Raw genomic sequence first — 26871 nt, 5'->3', positions numbered from 1 at the left:
TGCTTAAAGATTCTTAAAATTCCTCAGAGAGGACATATTAGTGAAATGGTACATTTTACTTTCCTAAAGGTGCACAATGGGGCTGGCTTTTGATTTTAATGCTGCTTTGCAAAACAACTCTAGCTGTAAACTAGAACTGTATTTTCATCTTCCTTAGAGTTCATTTTGATTTCAAAAGCAAGGTGATAAGAAAAAGGGCTAGTTCCCCTGGGCTCTTCAATAACCATCCGTAATTTAAAGATTAGTTTCTATCACATGATGATAGAAGTGTCTTCTCTTAACCAAACAGCTTCAACAGGTGTCTTAACAGGAATATTTATATAACCTCTTAGAAAGTTCACCTCACCCTCTGGACCTGAGTTTCTCCTGTAAAACGATGAGGAAGGATAAGATGGCCTTATGATGCCCTGTAGCTCTACAGCTTCCTAAGTGGGTGTCGTGGTGTCCATTCAGCTATCATTTATCCATTAGCAGTGCTCTAGGTACATGAATCTTTATTTTCTGCTTTTAACATTGCACTGCTAGAAAGAACTAGGAGATCATCAAGCACCTCTACCTCCTTTTCCAGCTGGTTACACTGAGGCCCAGCCTCAAGACCCAGCACTGTTATGCTGCTCTGGCCTGTAGTGAGGCATATCAGCCACTTCTACACTTCTTACTTACCCTTGTGCATCGGAGTTGTACTTTTGACTATAATTTTTAACTTGTCCAAACGTTTAGAAATCCTCTAAACAGTCCCGGAAATCTCCAGGAGATGAAGATGACAAGGACTGCAAAGAAGAGGAAAACAAAAGCAGCTCTGAGGGTGGAGATGCTGGCAATGACACAAGGAACACGACTTCAGACTTGCAGAAAACCAGTGAAGGGGTAAGGAGGGCACGTGATCTCCCTCACCTTCTAGCCTAGACGCCACTGTGCTCCTGGGCATGAGACAGTACACCCTGTCCTCGTAGACGGAGAGACGGTCACAGCCTCACGGGAAGACCCACCACAGCTCCTGGTGAACAAGGAGCCACTTAGTGTCCAAGAACACCTGAGAGCCAGGGCGGGGATGCGGGGAGTATACCTCCCTCTCAGTTTGGAACTCTATGAACACGTTTATTCTTTTTTAAACTAACTTCAACTTGAGAGTCTTTTAAAAAGTAAGGTGTGAAATAGTGAAATTATGAAATGCCATCTCAGAAATCTACAGTTGCAGTTCCTTTATTATGAGATGAATGGCGTGTTCAAAATAGGGGATTTCATACAGCAGCTTCTTTACTTGAAGCAGTTTGTACTTTAATGTACCCATGGAGACTTTAAATATTTAAGTATTCCAGCAAAATGTGAAGACTGGTATTTAAAGTACAGAAGGGGAAGACTTGTCCACTGTGAATTTTGTTAACTCTATTTTAAAGTATAGTTGACAGTTGACATACAATATTGTATTAGTTTCAGGCATTCAGGCACACATCAGTGAATCCACATTTACAGACATTACTGAATATTCCCTGTGATTGTCTGGTTCCAGACCTTCATGATACAGTTACTGCCGTGTTCTTGACTCTGTTCCCTGCTCTGCACTTGACATCCTTGTGGCTCACATGTCGTATAACTGGGAGGCTTTGCCTCTCCATCCCCTGCCACTGGTTCCCCCATTTCGCCCACCCCTCAACCCCTCCCTCTGGTGGTAACCACAGTCTGTCTCCTATATCTGGGACTCAGTGTTTTGTTGTGTTTGTTTTGTTTTGTTTTGTTTTGTTTTGTTTTGTTTTGTTTTAGATCCCACATAAGAATGAAATCATGTGTTTTTTGTCTTCTCTGCCTGACTTCTCTCACTCAGTATAATGCCCTCTAGGTCCATCCATGTTATGACACATGGTGAGATCTCATTCTTTTTTACAGCTGAGTAATATTCCACTGTATATAGATACACCACATCTTTATCCATTCATCTATCGATGGACACTTGTGTGGTTTACATATCTTGGCTATTGTAAATAATGTTTCAGTGAACATAAGGATGAATCTATCTCTTTAAATTGGTGTTTTCATTTTCTTCAGATAAATACCCAGAAGTGGAAATGCTAACTTTTTAAGGAACCTCCATACTATTTTCCACAGTGGCTATACCAGTTTATATTCCCACCAATAGTGCCCAAGGGTTCCTTTTCTCCACATCCTCACCAGCACTTGTTACTTAACCTTTTTGATTCTAGCTATTCTGACAGATGCTAGATGATCTCTCATTGTGGTTTTGATTTGCATTTTTCCCTGATGATGAGGGGTGTTGAGCCTCTTTTCATGTGTCTATTGGCCATCTGGCTATCTTTGATCTTAACTTTTGTTAACCTCTATTAACTTAAAAGTGTTAGTGAAGGCACATTTTGCCCTTGGTCATTTCCTGTTAGTCTTTTCTAATTGGATAGTGGTAATCATTTTGAAACAGTAATCCACAAAATACATTATTACTGTTCTGTGAGATTCTGGTTTCAGCTGAGTTCTTAACTATGCTTGTCAGTACTGTTTACTTCTCAACTCCTCCTTCATGCAGTTATCCAAAATTACTCCCCAGTTGTTCTCTTATCCCTCTTAGCCACTCAGCTTTACTCCGTCCCCTGCATACCTTTCTTCTCTTGACCTCTTTGCAGTAAAGAGCCCTCTATCGTTACCTTTGCCAGTAGCCCTCCCAGGAACAGGCTTGCTAACAGTCACCAAAGCCTTGAGTACCTGACTGGTTTGAGTTTCTTTTTATCCCACCTGCTATCTTTATCCCAGGTGGCTTCAATATGGAGACAGCAAAACCCTCACAATTTGTCTCCCTTTATACTTCTATCTGTAATTTCTATGACAGAGGAAGAGATAGTCTACACCTGTACTGCTCAGCATGTGATCTGTGGGCAAGTAGCAGCAGTATCACCTGTGAGCTTGTTAGAGATGCAGAGTCCCAGGCCTGACCCCAGACCTTCTAAAACCTATTTTAGTTAAAATAGATTCATGCACAGGTCACTCGTGCACATTAAGGTCTGAGAAGCATTATTCTGCACTTTTCTGTTGCCAGGGTCCAGAGTACAGTCTCTTCCTCCTCTCCAAGGCCTCACCTTCTCTGTGGTTTCCTGTCATCCTGGACCTTTATCTTCTTTCTCCATCTGCCCAGAAACCGTGTTAGGCCTCCTTCCCTCATATATCCTACTCTTTTCACTTTTCTCTTCATCTCTCAACTTCCTTTTTTTTTTTTTTAAGATTTTATTTATTTATTTATTCATGAGAGACAGAGAGAAAGGGAGAGACACAGCAGAGGGAGAAGCAGGCTCCATACAGGGAGCCCAATGTGGGACTTGATCCACTTGATCCCGGAACTCCAGGATCATCATGCCCCGAGCCAAAGGCAGATGCTCAACCACTGAGCCACCCAGGTGTCCCATCTTTAAACTTCCTGAAGGAGTTCTCTTCCCTCCTGTGTCCACTCCCTCACCTACTCATGCCTTACTTAATCGCAATCATGTTGCTTCTTCACCATTTCATGGAAACTGCTCTTGTAAAGGTCCGTGGTGATCCTCTCATTGCCAAACCCAGGGTTGTCTGTCTTTATTTTACCTGTGGAGCATTTAATGCCATTAGCCAACTTCCCCTCCTGACTTTGCCTCCAGGTCACCAGTCACTTCTGCTTCTGCATCCATTTCCTTTTCATTCTATTTCTAGAGCTCCTTCCTTCAATCTGTCTTGGCATACTGCTATTCTAGAAGCTTCTCCTGTGTCCAGCTTATCCACTCTCATGGTTTCAACTATTATATATTATTGATGACTTACCATTCTGTATCGCCTGCATTGTAGACCCATTTTTCTAACAGTTAATGAAACCATTTCTACTTGAATATCTTGAAAGCACTTCAGAAAATACTTGCTGTTAGAAGTAGCAACAGTAGCAGACTCAGTAGTAATGGCTAACATCTTTACTCTGTGCCATATATTGGGCTAAATGTTGTCTGTGCACTATCTCATTTAATCCCCATACAAATTCCAGGATAGAGATGGAGGGATAATCTATATCTATTATAGATATATATCTATATTTATATATCTAAATTTATATTATCTATATTTATATATCTATAAAATAATACCTGGGGAAGCTGAGGATGGAAAGCTTGGCCCAGGGTCACATAGCTGGTAGGAGCCTGAATGTAAAGCAGGAGCCTGAGATCCATTCATTTATTCATTCAGTCATTCATTTAAATTAAAGTATAGCTGACACACAATGTTACCTTAGTTTGGAGTGTACAATACCATGATTTGACCAGTGTAGACTTATGCCGTGCTCACCACGAGTGTAACTACTACCTGTCACCACACAATGCTATTGCAACACTATTCACTATAGTCCCTCTGCTGTACCTTGTTCCATGACTTATTCATTCCATAACTGGAAGCCTGGGCCTCCCGTTCCCCTTTACTCATTTTGCCTATCTCCTAACCATCCTCCTTGAGTCAGCCATCAGTTCTCTGTGCTTATGGGTCTGACTTTGTTTTGTTTTGTTTTAAAGATTTTATTTATCTATTCATGAGAAACACAGAGAGAGAGGCAAAGACATAGGCAGAGAGAGGAGCAGGCTCCATGCAGGGAGCCCGATGGGACTCGATCCCAGGACTGTGGGATCACTCCCTGAGCCGAAGGCAGACACCCAACTGCTAAGCCAACCAGGCGTCCCAGATTTTGTTTAGATTCCACATATAAGTGAAATCATATGGTATTTGTCTTTCTCTGTCTGACTTAATTCACTCAGCAGAATAGGCACTAAGTCCATCCATGTTATCACAGATGGCAAGATCTCATTTTTTTATGGCTAGTAATATTCCATTGTGTATGTATATCCACTGTATCTTACTGAACTGTTCATCTATCAGTGGACTCTTAGTTTGCTTCCACAACTTGGCTATTGTAATGCTGCAGTATATACAAAAGTTCATATATCTGTTTTTTAAGATTTATTTGAGAGAGAGAGTGCATGAGCCAGGTTTGGGGGTACAGGAGAGAACAAAAGAATTTTCAAGCACACTCTCCCTGCTGAATGCAGAGCCTGATGTGAGACTTGATCCTAGGACCCTGAGATCATGACCTGAGCCAAAATCAAGAGTCAGCTGTTTAACCATCTGAGCCACTCAGGCACTCCCATATATCTTTTTGACTATTCATTTTCTTTGGGTAAATGCCCAGTAGTAGAATTACTGGATCATCTAGCAGTTCTACTATTAATTTTGGGGGGAACTTCAGGGCTGCATCAATTTACATTCTCATCAGCAGTGCATGAGGGTTCTTTTTCCTCCACATTTTTTTGCCAATACCTATTGTTTCTTGTCCTTTTGATGTTAGTCATTCTGACCAGTCTGAGGTTATCTCATTTGCATTTCCCTGATGACTCATGATGCTGAACTTTTTTTCATGTGTCTGTTGACCACATGTCTGTCTCTTGCATGTCTTCCTTGGAAAAATGTCTATTCAGGTCCTCTGCCCCCTTTTTTTTTTTTTTTTTTTTTTTTTTTTTATTCATGAGAGAAAGAGAGAGAGGCAGAGACAACAGGCAGAGGGAGAAGCAGGCTCCATGCAGGAAGCCCGACATGGGACCCGATCCCGGGACTCCAGGATCACACCCTGGGCCAAAGGCAGTGCTAAACCGCCAAGCCACCTGGGCTGCCCCTCTGCCCATTTTTTAATAGGAGTATTTGTTTTTTTGGTTTGAGTTGTAGGAGATACATATATAATATTAATCCCTGGGTTAATTAATATTAACACCTAGGTAGTTCAGCAGTTGAGCATCTGCCTTTGGCTCAGGGTGTGATCCTGGAGTCCCAGGATCGAGTCCCACATCAGGCTCCCTGCATGGAGCCTGCCTCTCCCTCAGCCTGTGTTTCTGCGCCTCTCTCTCTCTCTCTCTCTCTCTGTTTCTCATGAATAAATAAAATCTTTTTTAAAAAAGCATATTAACCCCTTATCAGATATATCATTTGCAGATACCTTCTCCCATTCTATAGGTTACCTTCTTACTTTGTTGATGGTTTCCTTTCCTGTACAAAAAGCTTTTTATTTTGGTGAAGTGTTAGTTTATTTTTGCTTTTGTTTCCTTCTCCTAAGGAGACACATCTAGAAAAATGTTGCTAAGCCTGATGTTCAAGATGACTGCTTATGTTTTCTTTTTAGAGTTTTATGGTTTCGGGGCAGCCCCAGTGGTGCAGCGGTTTAGCACCGCCTGCAGCCCAGGGCGTGATCCTGGAGACCCTGGATCGAGTCCCATGTCAGGCTCTCTGCATAGTGCCTGCTTCTCTCTCTGCCTGTGTCTGCGCCTCTCTCTCTCTCTCTCTCTCTCTCTCTCTGTGTCTTTATGAATAAATAAATAAAGTCTTTAAAAAAAATTTTTTTTAAAAGAGTTTTATGCTTTCGGGTCTCACATTTAGGTCTTTAATCCATTTTGAGTTTATTTTTGTGTACAGTGTAAGAATGTGGTCCACTTTCATTTTTGTGCATGTAGCCACTCAGTTTTCCCAGCAACATTTATTGAGACTGTCTTTTCCCTGTTGTATATTCATGCCTCCTTTGTCAAAGATTAACTGACTATATAAGTATGGGTTGATTTTTGGGCTTCCTATTCTGGTCCATTGATAGATTAGATAGAGATAGATAGATGATAGATAGATGATAGATAGATAGATAGATAGATAGATAGATAGATAGATAGATAGAGTGTGTGCGCGTGTGCACGTACATGTGCGCTAGTACCATACTCTTTGATTACTGTAGCTTTGTAGTATGTCTTGAAGTCTGGGATTGTGATACCTCCAGCTTTGTTGTTCTTTCTCGAGATTACTTTGGCTGTGTGTTATCTTTTGTGGTTCTATACAAATTTTAGTATTTATTTGTTCTAGTTCTGTGAAAAATGCTTTGGTATTTTGATAGGAATTGCATTGCATTTGTGGATTGCTTTGGGTAGTGTGGATATTTTGAGAATATTTGTTCTTCCAGTCCATGAACACAGAATATCTTTCCATTTGTTTGTGTTATCTTCAGTTTCTTTCATCAGTGTTTCATTGTTTGCATAGTACAGGTCTGTCATGAACTTGGTTAAGTTTATTCTTAGCTATTTTATTCTTTCTGGTGTCTTTATAAAAGGGATTATTTTCTAAATTTCTTTCTGCTATTTTGTTATTAGTTTGTAGAAACAACAGATTTCTATATATTAATTTTGTATCTTACAACTCTACTGAACTCATTTATTCTACTAGTTTTTTGGTGGAATCTTTAGGGTTTTGTCTGTTGTATTATATCATCTGCAGATAGTGACACATTTACTTCTTACCAGTTTAGAAGGCTTTTTTTTTTTTTTTTGTCCAATTGCTATGGCTAGGACATTAGTACCACATTAAGTAAAAGAGGCAAGAATGGACATCCTTGTCTCATTCCTGATCTTAGAGAAACATTATTATGTATTATATTAGCTATGAGTTTTTCATATGTGGCCTTCGTTATGTTGAGGTATGTTCCCTTTAGACCCACTCTGTTGAAAGTCTGATCTTTTATTTTTTTTTTTATCTTTTATTTTTAACCCATTTTTAATGGTATATTTGTCCTATACAAAAGAATATATATGTAATATAAATATAAAATAATAAACATTATTCTAATGAATACCAGTGACCCTACCACTCAACCTGAAAACTAAAGCAGAGTAACTTGTATCTAATTAGATATTCTTCTCTTGTCTCATCTTCCTCCTCCCCAGAAATAACCACTAGTATTGTTATTATTTCCTTTCATTTTCAAAATTTTAGCTCATATATAACATACAGTTATATAATACTTAAATAATATATTGTTTAGTTTTGCTTATTTTGAGCTTTTTAAACAATGGTTACATTCACTTACTAGTGTGCTTCCAGCAGTCTCTCACAGCTGTGCACAGAGTTGCTTGTTCGCTCTCCATTGCTGTGTAAGACCCAACCTTATGAATACACCACACTATTATTTAGTCTCCTCTTGATGGGCATGTTGCTTGTTTCCAGCTTTCTGCAATCATGAACTGCATTGTTGTGAACACCCTCCTGTGTGCCTCCTTATACACATATACAAGAGGTTCTCTAGGGATGTAAACGAGAAATGGACATGCCAACTTATGAGCTCATGGTTTTTAACTTTGTGAGATAATGCCAAATTAAATCCCTAGGTATCTGGGCCAGTTCACTCTCCCACCACCATCAAGGTATGGATTCCCTGTGGCTGACATGTCACTGTCAGACTTGAAATTTTTGCCTTTAATAGAGAGTAAGTTATAGTCTTAATTTGTAGTTCTTTGATTAATAGGGTGAGCTTCTTTTCACATGTTTATCGACCACCCATGTTTCTTCTTCTGTGTAGTGCTTGATTTTGTATTTTTGCCCATTTTCCTATTGGATTTTTGGGGTTACTGATTTGTAGGACTCCTTTACATATTCTGGATTCTAAGTAGAATGGTTGGTCATGTACATGGTACATGTCTTTTCCACATTTGTGGCTTGTCTGATTTTTTTTTTTTTTTATGATTCCTTTTGGTGAATGGACTTTCTCTATTGTCTCAAACTTTTCTTTTAATGGTTAGTATTCTTTTATCTATCCCTTTTCCAAGATCAGAAAGACACTCTCCTGTACTTCCTTTTTAAATCTCTGTTAACATTTTAGTGTTTGATCCATCTGGAATTGATTTTGGGGTATAGTATGAGGTAGAATCCTGTTGCCTTTTTTCCCCAGAGCACAACCATGGGAACCAGCACCATTTATTAAATTGCCCCTCCTTTCCTCTCTGACCTGCAGTGTCATCTGTCATAGCCATGGCTCACTCTCTGGGTTCTCTGTTATGTTCCCTTGGTCAGTACCATACTTTTCCTAGTTATAGAAGCTGTATAATGAGTCCCAGTGTCTTGTAGGGCTAGTAGACTAATCGTAAACTTCTTTTCAAATACTTAATCATCATGGGCCAAGATAGAAAGTCAGTGTGCTAGTAAGAATGATTCAAATGAGGAATGATCACAAAATGATAATGTAGGAAAGAATTGCCAGAGCAGTGCTCTTCAGAAGACAAGGAGGCATAAGATCCAGAGCACATCTAGAGGGATTACTGAAGCAGGAGAGAAGGCAGGTACGTGGGTACTCAGGGCGAGAGCTTGTAAAAGTTCTCATCTGATTGCTTCTGTTTTCTTTGGAAGCAAGATCAGCATTTGAGTGTGATAACGGGAAGAAGTGTTAGAAGTTTTGAGGGATAGGAAATGGGACAAAGTAGTCACTTAGAAGAAGAGAAGAGTGAATAGAGTTGGGGAATGAAGTGGAGTTGCCAAGCAACAGTGAGGGCTCACTTGAGGTTAGTGGTCATGATTTAGTGAAAACTGTCGAAGGAACAGGGGTGTGGTTCTCTCCAGGCTTATTCAACTGTGCAGCCTCAGAAAGGCAGAGAACTGAGTGTGACTAGAATTGGAGTTTGCCCAGAGAGTAGAGTGAAGGAGGAGAGAGGCACAAAATGGATTTTGTGCAAGGAAGAGAGCAGTGACCGTGATGGATCACTGAACTCGAAATATGTTTGGAAGGAAAAAGAAAGGCCTGAAGAAGGGAATGGGTCAACAGATTTTTAATATCAAAGAATGATTTAGAGGTTGAGTCCAAGCTAAACAGAGAGAGCTGGAGACCTAAGTGGTGGTGGAAGAGTGAAATGTTTAATCAAATTATGGAAGAGCTGTGGTGTCTGTTGCTGACCTTCAGGTAGGATGGTTCACTGTGTGAGCACCATTTAAGGCAAGTTCCCTGGATTCCTGCTTGTAAAATTCCAAACAGCCCCCTACCTAATTCTTAGGACAGCCTGACATGCTCCCATAATTTGCCCTCCAAAACAGTGACTTAAAAACCATGTTTGCAAATACAGTTGTTCCCCCCCCTTATCTGCAGGAGATGCATTCCCAGACTCCCAGAGTATGCCTGAAACCATGGATAGTACAAACCCCATATATGTGTTTTTATATGTACAGACCTATGATAAAGCTTAAGTTAGGCACAGTAAGAAGTTACCAATAGCTCATAATAAAACAGAACAGTTATAACAATATTCTGTAACAGAAGTTAAGTGAAGGTGACTCTCAAAATACCTTCCTGTGCAGTTCTCACCCTTCTTGCTGTGATTGATGAAGGGAGATGACAGAATGCCTACAGGTGAGATGAAGTGAGGGGGATGCGGTAGCCCTGTGACATAAGCTACTGTTGACCTTCTGATGGAAGGAAAGTCAGAAGGAAGAACATCTGCTTCCCAATCACAGTTGACCAAGAAAGTGAAATTGCGAGTCTGTGAAGGACTCCTGTACCCCAGGGGTTGGGAATCACTTGCCTAACAAATAACCATGGGAGGATGAGTGACTGAGGTAGTATGGAGGACAAGATCCGGGAGGAGAGAAAGTCAAGGGACTGAGAGGTCAGAGTTTTAGAAAGACAATTTACATGGAGAGACATCTCAGTGGTTATGATATTGAATGACAGTGGACCAGGGCTGAAATCTTTAAAGACTAAAGAGTAACTAACCCAGGGGATCTGGAAGTCACAGCACTTGGGGGCAGGGGGTAGCAACTCAAAGGTCTGAGGTTCAAAACTTGGGAGGATTGGGTGGTTGGGAGAGAGCACAGGAGAGAGGAGAAGCAGCTTAGAAACAGCAGTGAAGATCAGGAAGGACACTTTCCTCACCTCCAGGCCAGTAGATACAAGAGCTGTGGCAGAAGAAAGAGCATGTGAGGGTGGCAGGAGAACCAGCAGCACAGTCCCCAAGGAGAACCGGCTTTCCTTTAGAACAAATTAGGGGGCAGAATATATGAGAAATGCAAGTTGGGGATAGGGGAGATTTGCTAGTAGCTGACTGATTTCCAAAGGGTCTAGTGGAAGAGCTAAAGGAATCTGGGTGAGGAGAGTTTAAGAGATGAGGTCCTAAACCAGCATGTACAAAGCTGATTGGGGATGAGAGTCTAGGAAGTGACAGATGCTTAGAGCCCATATGTGGTAACTGAAATAAGTAGAAGGCCATAAGGATAAAAAGGCCATCTCGAGGCAAATGATATCAAAGTTATGAGTATTGGGAAGGGAAGGAGAAGAGAGGTTCTTACAAGGAACCCACAGAGTTCTGGGGCCCCCTTTACTTTCAGAGTCTCTCTGATGACATCCTCACTCCTAACCATGGAAGCATGAGGCAGAAAAGGACAGGCTTCAGAACATTGGAGCTTCCCTTCTCCATTCATGGGGCTATGAAGTAGAGGTTACTAATCTTTACAAGTATACCGTGCACTGTTGGCTTGAGCCTGCTGTGTTGTTTATTGCCATGTAACAAATTACCTCAAGACATAGTGGCTTAAAACAGCATTTATTATCTGGCATTTTCCATGGATCAAGAATCCAGACAGGCATAACTTGTTGAGTTCTCTATCTTTGCCTCTCCAAAACCTGCGATTACTGTGTTAGCAGGGGCTCCAATCATTTTGAGGTTCGGCTAGGGGCACTCTTCCAAGCTCACTCAGTAGTTGTTGGCAGGATTTAATTCATTAACTTTGGCCAGAGGCCCCATAGGTTCCTTGACACATTAACCTCTCCATAAGGCAGCTGATGGCATGGCAGCTAGCTTCATCAGCAAGAGATAAGAGTGCTAGCAAGACAAAAGCTAGTCCTTCATAATCTAATCTCAGAAGTGACATTCCCATCACTTTTTCCTCATCCTATTCATTAGAAGCAAGTCACAAGTCCTGCTCACCCTCCAGGGGAGGGCATTACACAAGGGTATGGATACCTGGAGGCAGGGATAGTTGGAGACCATGTCAGAAAGTTGCCCATCCCTGGGGCTGGACTCAAGTCCCCAAATCACAAGGCCACACATAATAACAGGGAGGAGCAGAGGAGAGAATAAAAACTGGGAGGACTGCCACTATGTTCGCTATAACTGCTAACCAGTGTCCGTGCTTTTATTCTTCTGATGCTGACCTATTTTCTTTCTGTAGAATGGGCTACATTCTTCTGTCTCCCCATCCTCAAGATCAAGTCCAGACTCCTTCCTTCAACATGCACAGCCTCACTTCTCACCACGTACTCATTCCTTCTAAGCCAGTGGTTCATCAGACTTCTTGGTCTCAGCACCCGTTTAATACTCTTATAATATTGAGGGCCCTAAAAAGCTTTTTTTAAACCTTTGGATATTTATTTAATTAGGAATAAAAACTAAAAAAAAAAAAAAAAAAAAAGGAATAAAAACTAATTTTAAAATATTTATTAATTTGTTGTAAAATAATATTCATTACCTAACATAACACATTTTTATGAAAAATAACTACATTTTTCAAAAAGTGCTTTGTTTTGGAAAAATTACATTGTTTTACATTTTACTTATTTTTTAAAGCTTTTATTTCATTTTTTTATCTCTACGCCCAACATGGGTCTCGAACTCACAACTCTGAGATCAAAGAGTCAAACACTACCGAAAGACAGCCAGGCGCCCCATATTGCTTTGCATTTTAAAAAATTTATTTCAAAAAAAAAAATTTTCTTTCAGAGCACCTGGGTGGCTTAGTGGTGAAGCATCTGCCTTTAGCTCAGGTCATGATCCCAGGGTCCTGGGTTCAGGCCCCCCCCTCCAGATCCCTGCTCACAGGAAGCCTGCTTCTCCCTCTCTTCCCCACTTGTGCTCTCTCTCTCTCTCAAATAAATAAAATCTTTAAAAATAAAAATAAAATAATTTCTTTTATCAGGGTTCTCATATCTGCTTCTTTATTCAGTCTCTTGCAATATGTGTTTTGGTTGAGGTATATGAAGAAAATGTGGCCTCAACACAGATATGTAATTGGGAAGTGAGAATAGTAGTATTTTAATAGTTTCTTCAGATCATCACAAATGTTCTTCTTTGATATTACACCAAATATATAAGTGGTAGTTTCTTAAAGGTTAGTTGCAATGTGGATTCTGAACTTTCTGTATTCTGTTAAAGTCCATTGAACTGTCTGGCACTTTGATTAGCTTTTACCCATTTGGAAAATATTGGTTCTCATTTGAATCTTCCAATTATTTCATTACAAAGTATTTTTAATCACATTTTTAAATATCAGGTGTATCTTGTCAGAAAAATCCTTATTGACAAGTTTTGATTACGTTTTCCAGAATTCTAAGTTTTATTTAAAAGCTCAAACTTTGTCATTGGCAGCAAATACTACCAGTTGTCTTCCTTGATATAATAGCCTCATTTCATTTATTTTTGAGAAAGTGTCTGAATAACCATAGTTTATCTGTCATTGTTTTTTCAAGTGGCAATGGCAGTCCATGAAAAGATCCTATGACTTACATGGTCTCAAAACTTCTGCTGCATTCTGGGTATCCTTCAGCTTTGCGTCCACCCACAGCCTCTTAATGTGCCTTGCATTCACATGCCTCAGAAGCGAATCTCATTGGATTAGTCCACCATTATCTGATAAGAGAGTGGCATGGGTGGTGTGGCTCAGAGCATGGCAGCCAGCACATAAAGAACCACTTCTGGTTGCTGACTTGGAGGAGACCTCGGGTCTAGTAAATACTTCAAGCCCCATGTCCAGGATATATATCATTATGAACTAGCAAGATATTTTTTGATGCAGGCATGCAAATAGAGTGATTATGGTATGACAAGTTAAAAAAATGGATTTATAATTTGCTTTTTATAAGCACCCACTTAACAAGTACCTTATTAAAAGACCAAAAAAAAAAACCCCACCCATGTCCTTAAAGTTGTCATCACATTCTAGTACCACCTTTACTTTATTTGGATCATTAATTATATTCTGAGGCTGCATGGGACGGTCTTCCCAAAAATATTCTTCAATACAGTTTGAGTAGTTGTTACTATGAATTTTCTACCAATGTAAATATAGATTTTATTGCCTTTCACATTGATATTAATAAAAAGACACTTAAATAAATTTCTTTGAATAACAATTTTTCATTGCTTTAAATGGCTATCTTCCTCCTTCACAGGGGAGGAGAATCCCCTAAGTCAGTGGGTATAATCATATCTAATAAATAATTAGGAGTCACTAGTCACTGCATGTTGTAGGTTCACAGATTTTAAACATGATTTTTATTTATTTTTTTAATTTACTTTCTCATTCTGGTAGGAACAGAGCACACTGTAAGAGAAATGTATTTCTGCTATCTTGAGGTTTCCTTGAGGTCCTGGAATTATTTATATATGGTAGAATATACACTATAGATTTTGGCTATGTTTGTGAGAACATACCCATGAGTGAGAACTGTTGTGCTCACAAGCGAGTTCATTCACTTAGTGAAGGAAAGAATGGAAGTGGTTTTAGGAAAAATATTGGGGCCCGAGTTCCCTCTTTTGTTCATCCCTTGGGAGTATTGGGGGCAGGGGAGTAATGTATTTGGGTTAATGACAAAGAAACCAAAAACAGCATCCCTATGAGGAAATGTAATCTGATACAATTTAAAGTAGGACCCAGACTGAAACATAATTCTTTTAGGAAATGGAAATATTTTGTCACACAGATGCCATCTAGATTTTAAAAGAAATCTAAACTTCCTTTCTTTTCGTACATCTTGATTTTGTTAACTTCTAATTTCTTCGAGCCATATGTCCCAAGTAATTAAGCTATAAATATTATACAGAATAATTTGCATACATTCCAAATGCTTTTTAAATTTTAAGCAGCTTACCTTTCCTTCTGACACCATAGTCCTCACAAAGATGGATTATCTCAATTTCTCCATTGACTTTATCCCAGCAATACACATTGTCCTGAGTTGTATAGAGTGCACACTATTGCACTCTGTGCCCTGCCAGACAGTAGACAAAGTTTATTGTTTTGTTCCCTTTTTTTTAACAGAACACTAAAAATGCCCTAGCACCTTCTTTAGCTTTTTGAAGTGATAAGTATTTTAAAGCCTCCTCACAGGCTATTCTTGCTTAGTATTTTTAATGCTGCAGTACAGATTAAAATCTCAGAAAATCCCAGCTATATACTTTATAGGTATGGATAGCTTTTATTGTTAATATCCTAAATCATCTAAAGGCTTGTTTTCTTTCTTTTTTTACAGACCTAACTACCATAATGAATGCTGCATATTAGGAGAAACCACAAGAAGGTTATACATTTGGTTGTCTAATAATCTTGGATTTGATATGAACCAACACATATTCCTTGTTGTCATTGACAGAACCCCAGTTTGTATGTACATTATTCACATTCCTCTCTGTTGTGTTTGGGGGAAAAAAGACATTTTAGCCTTTTTTAAGGTTATTGATTTGATTTCGTTATTTGGTTGCATGAAGTTGCCCTTAACCACTAAGGATTATCAAGATTTTTGCACAAACTTATACATGTCTAGGATCCTTTTATCAAGGCAGTTACGTTCATCATTCTCCTGCCTTTACTCCTCTATCACCAGACACTCCATTAAATATAAATTAGCATTTTTTAAAGATGACCACTCAACATAATGCTTAAGGGATTTCCTCTCTGTGACAGAACCCAGGAACCAGTTCCTAAACACATAATGTTGGCATATTAAAGATGAAATTAAAATTGTCCTTCAGTTTTGAGGCCATGTGTAAAGTTTAATCATACTGTAAGATATCTATTCCATATTAGAAATAGCTAGTCGACAGCTTATACTTCTCAAAACTCATATTGTTACGTACACAAACTCAGTTTTTATATGTGAAGTTAGTGAGTCTTTTGTGTTATTCCAAAATAAAGGCAATGATTTATTTTTTTCCCCAATGCCAATACAATTTGAGCTAATCACTCAAGGTGGATAATTTACATTTTAAAGCTGGAATCAGCAGTAGCCCTATGGGAAACCAGACAAAGCATTGACTTTTAAATGAACCATTGTTTTCTTTTGGAACTAGAATTAGTATAGTTATACTCATCCACAAACCATTATTATGTGTACATTATTGTTGCTATTGTGATAATAGAGAATTTTATTTATTTTTATGCCAGCTTATATTGTGAGGACACATTTAGTCAGTTTGGGTTTTATCAATCCTGTTATGCTTGTCCTTGGAACATCTTTCGCGTATTCAAGGTTTGTAGTTGAAAAGTTTACTGTAAAAAAAATCAAAAACAAAAAAATGTATTGTTTTTACAGAATAAATTTATTGGAATGTGTACTGGGAGTAAGATTTTGAGGTTGTAAACAACTAAGTTAGTGTAATTTGGCTTCATCTATGTAACGTGAGGTATTAATGTAATTCATATATTAAAGCAAAAATTGTTAACAGCAAGTTGACAATAGAATCAAGTGCAGGTGAGGGGTTTTCTTCTTTCTTTTTTTTTTTTTTTTTTTTTTTGAACACTGTGTGGGTTTTAGGTTTTTTGTACCCATGGGGGAGGGAGAGGAATGGCCACACGATTGCTTGCACAGCTCAGAGAAAATTTACCAGCTCTGTTGACTGTAAATTTGCATACTTAACATTATCCATGCATTGATTTGGACTCCCATTTTCTTTTTTGTTTCCTTATTTTGGTGAAGAGCTAATGAATAACATGAAGAGAAAGTGTGAGCTGTTCTAAAAGCCCAGGGCCATTGAGGATGAGGATGGTGATGGTGATGGTGGTGATGGTTATGGCAGCTGAGCATATGAAAGCACCAGCAGTCTACTTACCCCTCCAGGGCACTGAGAAGGCGGCTGTATTTTTAGTTTGTCTTTCTCACTTAACAAATACTAATTTTTCTCTATACTCATAATTCCAAATACAAAAAATTCATTAAAAGATAATAGGGATGCCAATCCAGTTCTTTTTCCTTGAAAAGTACTTTTTAATTTTGAGTGTTTTAATTTCAAATTAATGAAATTTAATTAATTCATCAAAAGTCCTCTTCATTGCTCACACTAAAACATAAGGAGAATGTAGATGACATTTAGAATTAGAACATGTAACTGACAGATTTTTAAAATAAAAATCCTAAAGACTACAAAATTGCTTCTGAAAAATACAAAATGTTTCAAATTTAATAAGATTTGTTTTCATAAAAGGCCCCAAAGATTTATTAAAAAATACACAGAAATACAATAGAAATATTTCCAGTCACCAATAAAACAAGTATTCATTAAGGGTAATGATAAAGTTACCAATCCCTCCTTAGCTATTTAGACTCACAAAAAAAGTTTTCTTAAAAGCAATTTTTAAAACAGCAGTAAATAATCATACTTTCCTTGGGAAAACATTTTTCAAATAACATTTTAAAATATTGTGATGATTTGCTTTTTATATTGAGGTTGATAATGATGCATATATATCTTATATGCAAAAAGTATCTCTCCAGTATGTATTTGCTGTTTTGAATTTTTTAATATGCATAGGCCATATTCACTTTTGGATAGGTTCATTCTCATGCTCACTATTGTAGGAGCTAAATTGTAATTGTTTACAGTTATATTTAATATGTGCAAACAGAATATTGAAATAGATGGTCAAGTTTATTCACAAATAATTTTGAATATATTTCTTTAAACAAACTGTTTCTCAACTTCACTCTTCCTTCAAAAAAAGAAATTTACCCACACAATACCATATGAGAGCTCACATATACAGTGCAGAGCAAGAATTTGTATATGCTGAAGTATCCCCGTTTCAGGAGGGAGTGAAATGGGACAAATTATCAGTACCAGGATAACAAGTCAGTAATCTAGAGAGGAGAAACATGAAATAATATTTTATTCGACTTTTTCATCTGCCTTTGTTTTTATAAAGAACTCTGGTTTGTAGATACAGCGATAGGCCAAGAGCTGAGGAAGAATTCCATATGCTATGTTTAATGCTAGAAAAAGGGTTTTCGCTTCTTCGGGGACTCTGTAGACATAAGCAGTTCTAGCATGAAGAGAAGCACCGATGTGAGCAAACTGAGCCTGTTGCATTTAAAAAACAAAAGGGGGAGGAGGTAAGCATGAATTCTGTGTTCTGGATGATTCATTCAGACCGTGTTTCCTGTGCCCCTCAAAACCAGTACTCTCAAACAATCCATAGTCTTCAGGATTTCACTGAATATAGGGCCAGTCTTAACATAACTGTTCAAATCAAGTATACCCTCCTTAGCGTGGCTTTATCATGCCAGCTGTCTATTCACCCATCCAGTACCCTTACCAAACATTAGGGGCTCAATTTAAAAGAAAAACTGAATAAAATCTCAGGGTTGTTTTTTTGTTTTATTTTTGTTTCTGATTTGCATCTGGAGATCTATACAGGCACTCACTTGTGGCTTACTAAATGTGTTCCAATAAAAATGAAGAAAGTACAGAGTTTAGAAAGTAAAAATATTTTTAATATAGCTATTTAAAGAGAAGCACTGAGGACCTCAGCTTCATTAGTCAGTCTTTTACCTATTCCTTGGAACAAGAGCTCAGAACCCTTCGTTATATATTTTTTTTATTTCTTCATGTATTTGTTTTTTACACAATTTTAAAAATACTAAGCATTGTTTTGTAAGTAAGGTCGTTACCAACTTGGGTGGGGGTAGGACTGTGGTTGCTCTTTATAAAATGGTAAATGTCCATTCAGGCAACCTTTTCAAATCAAATTCTAATTTGTCTAGAAGAATAGCTTGTCAGCATTACCTGAGGCAAGAGCTTCCCATTTGTACTAGTATACATAACGTACATTCAGAATGTATCTTTTTTGATACTTTTCATAAGCACAGGGGAAAACTGTATTAGAAAAGGCTTCTGTGTGAGGATTTCCTCAGGATTCTCATATTGTTACAAAATGCAACCCTGGAGTCTACGTTTTCATATCTTACTGAAATCTAAGCTATACATGAATAAAAGATTGGAAATCTAAATAAAACAAGTGATGAATTATTAGTTTATCAGGATCCAAGTGAAGAAAGAAGATATTATAACCTAAAGAAGTCACAGAGTAACAAGAATGAAAAATTTAGATAATTTGCTTTAAATACATATGTTACATTTCCTTCTGTATGAAATCAGTTTATTCTGCTCAATGCTTAGCAGATGAAAGTGTTCCTTAGCACTGGACTTGACCATGACAAGAAAAGGACAAGCTTTCATCAGCAGCGTGTGTGTGGATTTGTATCAGTAACACAGGTACTTTCAAAGGCTACATTTTTACATATTACTGATACATTCTAGGGACCTCTCCTTCAATGTGCTACTCTCTGGAGATAAGAAATTAGTGTGGTGTGTTACCAAGGACCAATACAGAAAGTGTACACATCTGCATTGTGATCCGTGAGGCTCCGTGAGGGCTCTATGAGGGCTCTGCTCTCAAACACATGTCCCTTACGCACACACCCAAACGGCGTTGGAGAGGCTGCCCTGCAGAGCTGCTCTTGTGCAGTTCTAGGAAAATGGACCAGGAGCTTGGCCTCTGTTGCTGTTTTTCCCTAGGGCCTCTTGAATAACAGTGTTTTTCTGAATAATATAACCAAACTTCTGGACTAGAGGCCAGATATGAACCTTGATCTTCAAAAATTTGGGTTTGGTGTCTTTGTCTTTATAGACACTTGTACATGTGACAAAAAAAAAAAAACACCAGGTGTGGGGAAATGCCAACCATACTTTGAGAGATGAAGTAATATGAGCAATCATGCCTACTTGCATAGGGAAACCTGCATAAAAAGCCAGTGATTCCATAGGCTCTTTTCCTGCACTCCCCAGTGCAGTTAATACCTCATTTTCAAAAACAGCAAAATCATGGCAACATTACAAAATGATCATGTCCTTAGATTAGATTGTAAGCCCACCGGGCAGGTACTGTGTCTAATGTTTTGTGTGGCGCCTCTCGCATTGTTAGAGCTCAATAAACATTAAACAATAACGTCTTGTGACTGTCAAAATACAAAAAGCTTCTACACAGCATTTCTCTATTTTTATACCTATTTTAGTAGGTCTTTCTTCACCAGAATTATTGGATGAGGGGTATAGATTGATGTTTCTAATGCAAAGAGGTGTCTGCACATGAGAGAAGCCTGAGGCCCGTGTTCTGCAGTTTCTTGCACTGCCTGTAGTTCTAACAGGTGTGTTTGTGGTGGCCATGAGTGAGCGTCCAACCATAGCTTCCTCCCAGACACCTAACGGTGTCCAGTTCCGAGAGTTCTGAAGTTTCGGAAGAACCTCCGTCTCCCCTGAGAACAGTGCCCGTCCCAAGCACATAGCTGCTAACAGCCTACACAGTGTCTCCTGGGTGATGTGCCCCCCAGCACATGAGGCCTCCCGATGGCAGCCTGTGTGCCAGGCTGGGATCTGGTGGCTCTGGGCTCAGTGCTGCTCAGTGACTTGTCACTCAGAATCATAGGGACAACTTTATAGAGCCCAGAAATTTCTGCAAAATTCAATGATGTGACACTGGCCCCTAATCATTTTTCTTACCTTTTTAAATTAGTTCTCACCTTAAGTAAATTTAAAAGATGTGCTTTGATTTTTTTTTTTTAATGGATGGTTAGAATGGAAAATGAGGGGGGAAAAAAAAAGCAAAGAATGGTTCAATTTTAATAGCTCCTTTTTCTTATATTTATAGAGATAGTCTGGAAAGCATACCTAAAAGTCATGGTCTCAGTTCCAGAAAGGAGCTGAAAGAGTATCATGTGTCCACATAAGTATTATAGGCCCAAACTAACATGAACACTGGCCGATACAATGTAAGTAGTTAATCCAGAACTGTGTCATTTTTTAGGGTTTTCTGAGCAGCACAGTTGAGTGGTTAAAAACACTGAATCTGGAGCCAGACCACCAGTGTCAGAACCCAGCTCCACCAGCAGTAGGACCTTTGATTAGGTACGTAACCTCTTTGGTTTCCTCATCTATAAAAGTAGGATAATAATGGAGCCTATCTCATAGGGATTCCTATGCCGGTTCAAGAAGTTGATCTTTGTGGAATAATCACGACAGTGCCAAGAGATCACCTGTTCGTGATCTGGCATTCTGCTTGGTTGAGAACTCAGGTGGGCTCTTTGTTTTTAGATCCCCTTGCCAGCCTTTGGACAATTTCAAGACTGTCTATCTCCACCAAAGGATAAACATGTGAAGACATTAAACCCAAAGTCTAGTCTTAATACTAAATCAAGATGTTTACTGATGAAAAAAACTAAAACAAAAAAAAAAAAGTTTACTGATGAATTACACTTGAAGCAAACTACTAAAACAGGATTTGCATTAGTATCCCAATTATCCATGTTCTTCCTAAATCTTTCCTTTCAGATATTTCCTAGAGGTTTCCATAAGGAAAGAACATAAAATTCACCTCCAGTAGAGTCAACTCTACAACCAAATTACCCACAGATAAGCTTCCAGACCCTTTTGTGAGAAAGTACATGGCACCCGCGTAGCCAGGGAGTGGGAGAGTCTGAGCAGCAAGAGGAAAGGGGTATTGCCCAACCAAAGTGGGACTGTTCCTGCTTCCAAAGCCGTGGTGTTACTGGATGGGCAACAGGCTCCCTGCCAAACCCACTGACTCTATCCCAGAGCTTTCTCCCACTCTCTCTGATTTTTAGGCAATACTATCTGTTACACATGGCTACAGATTAATGAATCTTCTGAGCAACACAAGGCATTTCTCCTCTAGACTCTTGTTGAGAATCTTCTACCTGTAACAAGAACAGCAACAGAGATCCAAGGCGTCTTCTGTGCCAGGCACTCTCTAAGCCCTTTACATATATTCCCTCATTTAATCCTCTTGTAGCAGCTTTATGAGAAAGCTCCTGTACCATCCTTTTACAGAAGAGGAATCCAAGGTGGCCAAGGTCACAAGCTCATCAGGGATAGGGTGATATATGAACCCATCTGTCTCCAGAGCTCCTGCTCTTAACCATATTGACTATATTGGCTCTGATTGTTTTCTTCTAATTTTCAGTGATAATTTAGCAGAGAAAAACTCTTCAGTTGCTACAAAGTACTAAAAATAACTGGATCTAACCAGCCTGGAATACTTTTCAAACTAGACTTGCAACTTTAATCCTACAGTAAGAATTTTATATGAAAAGATATTTGAGTTATGAAAAGTCCCCACTGGAAGGCTTTAGTGTAAAATGTCCTTGGCATATTCTATTTTATTTTATTTTATTTTATTTTATTTTATATTTTACTTTACTTTACTTTTTGATGTGCTTTACTTTTTGATGTTTTGATTTCTCAAGACAGCAGATTTGGCAGATTCCTGCATGATCTGAAATCAGGGACCCAGTAAGGACTTAAATTTTCTACCGACTTGTACTGATCTAGAAATTTTTCAGAGATTTTTTTTTTTTTAACTAAGTCACATAGAGTCTTGGGAGTTCACTAGGCCTTTCAAGAAATGCAGGTTTTGATAAAATTAGTGGGATCATGGTGCATAAAGCTTCTCAATGAAGAATGGCAGTTTTAGGAAATAAGGGATGCGAGTCAGGTTACAGAGGGTGTTTTCTGTGATAAATGTGTCACATGCCCTCCCAACACGAGAACTCATTTGATAAGCAAGTACTGGCTAGGTAGAAAACCAATCACATAACTGGAATTTAACATTTTCATCATGTACCCTGTTTCGTACATGTTTTGTGTGATCTGTTTTGTGTAATGTTTCCTTACGCTAAACACTCTGAGTAGGTAGATACGAACACCTGGCCCAGAGTCATGGGAACATCAGACACAGTTCTCAGATGACCCCACTCACCAGGTTGGGGTAGATTAGCAGGATCTTGTCTCACATTTGCAGGATCTAGTCTGTGGCCTCCGGTTACCTTGTCACACTGGGCACTGGTGGATGAACCCAGAGATTCCTGCTGCTGCCCTTAGCTCTGCTGTCCACCCTGCTCTTCCCAGAACCACCTGGCTGGAGCCACAGGGGCCCATCTTCAAGCCTAGCCCTCACCAGCAGGTAGAGTCTGGGGTTCGTTCACCTTAACTGCTATCAGGTCAAGTACCTGCTCACCCCCACACCTCCTGACGACTGACTGTCCGCTTGACCAGTTTCCAGCAGTGGCCTCACTCTTGTCAGCCTCCTCAACGATGACAGTCATGATGGCCAGTGTTCCCACAGTGGGGCCCGGTATAGGGCATATAGAGGGACCGTGATTGTGTCAGACTCTAAGAAAGGGACTGATAAGAGTGAGGCTAGTGGGAGGCCCCCTCTCCTGGGGAGCACAGGAGAGTAAGGCCAAGAAAACAGAAGCCCAGGCTTACTCTACCCTCTGAACTGCTGCATACTGCAACACTTAAATGCTTCCCCAGCCTAACTGCACACGGAGCCCCACTCACATGTCACCGCCTGCCACCCCCCAGGGGCTTTCCAACCCCCCACATTCATACAAAGTCTAGCTTTGTGCTGTAGGACTCTACCATAGCTAACTGTTTGCATGAGAAGACGGAAACCAGCAGAGAGGAACATGGGCATTGGGATCAGACAGGATTCCGTATCCCTGTCCTGCCATTTAGTAACTATGACCCTAGGCAAGTAACAAGCTGCCCTAAACCTCTGCTTTCTTACCTTTAAGTGAGGCTTTAAAAAAAAAAAAGAAGAAGAAGAAGGCACTGCCAGGATAATGCTATTTCATCAAACTTTCTCCTGGGTCACACAGAAAGACTACATTTACCTGCTTCCCTTGCAGTCGGGCTTGTGCCAGGCCGGACTCTTGAAAATATCCCACATAATCTTTGCACAACCAAGAAATAAGTCTTTACTGTGTTAAGCCACTGAGTATTTGCCTCTCCAGCAGAGCACACAACCTATCCTCACACAAATGGTAAGTAGAACACTTAGGCTGGCTTGCCTCCCATGACAGCTCGGACCACTGCAGGGCAATGAGCTGTCAGTGGTGGGATTGAGGATTACTCGGGAGAAAGACTACCTGGACCTGGTGACAGGCTAGATGTAGGGCTAAGGGAATGGGAAGGCTTAAGCACTGCATGTGTGACAAGCTGCCGGAAGCGGGCAAGAGCTGTTTGCAGGGATGAGGGAAGACGGGGATGAGGTGTAGGGAAGGTCAGGGGTCCTATCTTAGACACTGCAAGACAGCCAAGTGGAAACACTGAAATTGGGATTAGGCATAGGAGTCTGGGAACAGTTTGGGCTAAGATTAAAAAAAAAACTGGAAGCTTATAGTTGGTATTGACAGATATGGAAATAAAGACCCCAAACCAAAGCCTAAGGAACCAGCTATTCAGAGATCTGCAAAGAGGGTAAATACTAGTTCTCTCCCCCACTGATCCTTTAAGGGAAGAACAGGAACCCTTACTTCAGGTGCTGTACCAACTTTTTTGATAGTGATATTCAAATTCTGTAATTAAGAATTACCTTGGACTGCAAGGATTCAGCCCAAACTGTTAAACCATAAAGACTGTAGCTGTTTTTCCAGGAAATGCCAGAGTATGGTTTTGCCATCCTAGTTCCTACACCATGACTGTAATTAACTGTATTTGCTGACAGTTTCCAAATGAGCCTAATCCTTAGGCCTGCTCAAAGAGCAAGATGCAGAGAATGATGTTACAAGACATTTGTTTCTCTTTTATTTATAGCAAGGGGAGGGGATAAAATTACTTAATAATTTTCTTCTTTGTTGGTAAGATCAGTTTGTTTTGCTAGCTGTTAGCTTGTAAAAAATGTACTTTGTGTAAGAATACACTTGTATAGATCACTTTGTTTCCGGTCCAATGAAGTCAGCATTCACTGAACACCTACTTTAGGCCAGGGACTGGCTAAGTGGCAAGGGGGAAGGAATGGCATGACTGGCCCTGCTTCCCCAGGAGGAGAATGTCCTCAAACCCAGTTTCCCTGGCTCAGTGCAGTATAACCGAATTCTGACCTCTCATGTTGAGACGTCTTAAAGATAATGGCTCTCAATTCTTTTTTAGTAGCCATGGTGTTCAGAGACTGGGAAACAGCACACTAAAACAGCGGTGCCATTTGCTGGGTGTGTGACCTGAGACAGGTCTGTAACCTCACTGGGCCTCAGAAGCTCCCTCACCTGTACAGCTGGATGGCACACTCACCAAGTAGTTACTGTGAGATCTGAATAAAATGCATATGCAGAAATGTCTTTAAAGAATTGTAGAACAAAAGGGGATGTGTCTAGCACCTGTTTTCCACCCTTAAACACCAAGCAGAAATGTTGGTGTTACTCAACCCGGAGAGCCAGATCCCCAGTGGACGTTCTATTCAGAACGTACCTGAGCTAGACCTCCAGCATGTATCAGTGTTATGTCAGGCATCCAGGAGCAGCCAGGAACCACTAAGCCATAAAGCGCGATCACAAAGTAAGGGACAGAATAGAACAGATATGCCAGCATCTGTATTAACAGAGAAATAACCTTGTCAGCAACTTAACAGTTAACTTGGCCTGATGAAAAGCACAAAAGATTAACAATTTTATTTTGGAGAACACTAACTCCTATTTCCTACATGGGCCTACATGTTCCCATTCTTAAAGAGTGAAAATTAACTTTGGAAAAACCATAGGCGGGCAGCCCCAGTGGCCCAGCGGTTTAGCGCTGCCTTCAGCCCGGGGTGTGATCCTGGAGACCCAGGATCAAGTCCCACGTCAGGCTCCCTGCATGGAGCCTGCTTCTCCTTCTGCCTGCTTCTCCCTCTGCCTGCGTCTCTGCCTCTGTGTGTGTGTGTGTGTGTGTGTGTGTGTGTGTGTGTGTGTGTCTGTCATGAATAAATAAAATCTAAAAAAAATAAAAATGAATTTTAAACAATAAATATTTTTTTAAAAAAAGGAAATCCATAGGCTTCATAACTACTTGACCTGGATTTTAGGATAAGCAGCAGGATCCTTTAGGTAGGGCTCCTGAAATTGTGTATAAAATCGGCAGAGCTCAGCTGGGCAATCCAAAGCAATCTGAGAACAAAAAACGAATTCATTAAAGTTACAATCACATCTTATTCTCAGTGTTTACTGATAAGGCTAACTGTTCCAGGCTCAGCCACAAGCTGTTTTGCTATTTAACAAAAACTGTGTACTGTAGAAGAGGAAGAAAAGAAATATTCTACGGATCTGCTCAAAGGAGATGAAGAATAGTGGAGTAGGAAAGAACTAATGCTGTATTCTTGGGTATCTCTTAAGTATCTAGGTTTCAACCAGCTGAAGCACAGCTCCCACTAGATTACCAGTTTGACTTTTCCTGGGAACAACTAGCCAGCTGTTCCCTGCAGAAAGAAAAGGACATTCTTACACCAAATTCATCCTACTATGCTTTGCAGAATTTAAGAAACAGCCGCCTCCTCTCTCCAGTGCCTCACAGAGTACATGGCCTTTGGGGGCAGTGAAGGTTGATCTGAAAGCAGGGTCCTCTTGTGTGAAGCCAATCCTGTGTCCACTTTAAAAGGGAGCACAGCAGACTCTTCGCCACAGAAGAAACACAGTATCTTTGGCATATAACCAGGTCCCCTCTGAGTCACATCTCTCATGCATCACTTCTCATGTCCCTGGCCATAAATGTCCCTTCTAGATAACATCTATGAACACAGGCCAGTGGCAGAGTTGGTAAAAGTGGACCCAAACTGAAAAGCCCACCAAGCATGCAAATACCCACATGCACACCTTTTTCTCATGCACAGAGGAATGGATATGGCTGTGCAAGAATACAGCTGGGGCCCATTTTCATTGCTACTATTGTTCTTTTCGCTTTGAAAATTAGAGCAAACTAACCAAAGAACAGTTTTAAGGATGCCTGACCAGCTCAGTAGAGTGTGTGACTGTTGATCTCAGGGTCATGAGTTCAAGCCCTATGTTGGGGATGGAGCTTACTTAAGGAAAAAAAAAAGTTTTACTGCTCTGTGGTCTGAACAAAGCCTACAGCTCTTTCTCCTTTACATCCCTTCTCTTTGCCATTCCTCCTACTAGCTAGCTCAACTCAGCAACAATGCCAGCAGACTTAG

At 39.8% G+C, this 26871-nt stretch overlaps 2 protein-coding genes across 12 annotated transcripts in view; one reads left to right on the top strand and one right to left on the bottom strand.

Moving 5' to 3' along the window:
- The window catches only part of HDGFL3 (HDGF like 3), an 81132-nt gene extending 61293 nt beyond the window's left edge, over positions 1 to 19839 (top strand). The window contains exons 5-6 of the mRNA XM_025436903.3: positions 721 to 867; positions 15092 to 19839. Coding sequence (XP_025292688.1) covers positions 721 to 867; positions 15092 to 15097 — 153 coding nt within the window. The 3' untranslated portion in view covers positions 15098 to 19839. The remainder of the gene's footprint in view (positions 1 to 720; positions 868 to 15091) is intronic.
- TM6SF1 (transmembrane 6 superfamily member 1) overlaps positions 1 to 26871 on the bottom strand; it is a 59737-nt gene that overhangs the window by 14301 nt on the left and 18565 nt on the right. For 4 of the 11 annotated variants that reach the window (XM_025436880.3, XM_025436888.3, XM_049108506.1 and 1 more), the window contains 3 exons: positions 25739 to 25831; positions 25158 to 25277; positions 17705 to 17912 (listed from right to left, as the gene is read on the bottom strand). In XM_025436880.3, the coding sequence (XP_025292665.1) occupies positions 17721 to 17912; positions 25158 to 25277; positions 25739 to 25831 (405 nt within the window). In that variant the 3' untranslated portion in view covers positions 17705 to 17720. Of the gene's footprint in view, positions 1 to 11371; positions 13470 to 14710; positions 14831 to 17704; positions 17913 to 19538; positions 22480 to 25157; positions 25278 to 25738; positions 25832 to 26871 lie in introns of those variants that run through there. The other 7 variants (XR_007409893.1, XM_025436883.3, XM_025436884.3 and 4 more) reach the window with 6 other exon arrangements.

The sequence above is a fragment of the Canis lupus genome, chromosome 3 (genome assembly GCF_003254725.2).
Source record: "Canis lupus dingo isolate Sandy chromosome 3, ASM325472v2, whole genome shotgun sequence".
Classification (NCBI taxonomy): Eukaryota; Metazoa; Chordata; class Mammalia; order Carnivora; family Canidae; genus Canis; species Canis lupus.
Note: the sequence above shows the minus strand (reverse complement) of the source record. Positions and strands in the feature narration are given on the sequence as shown.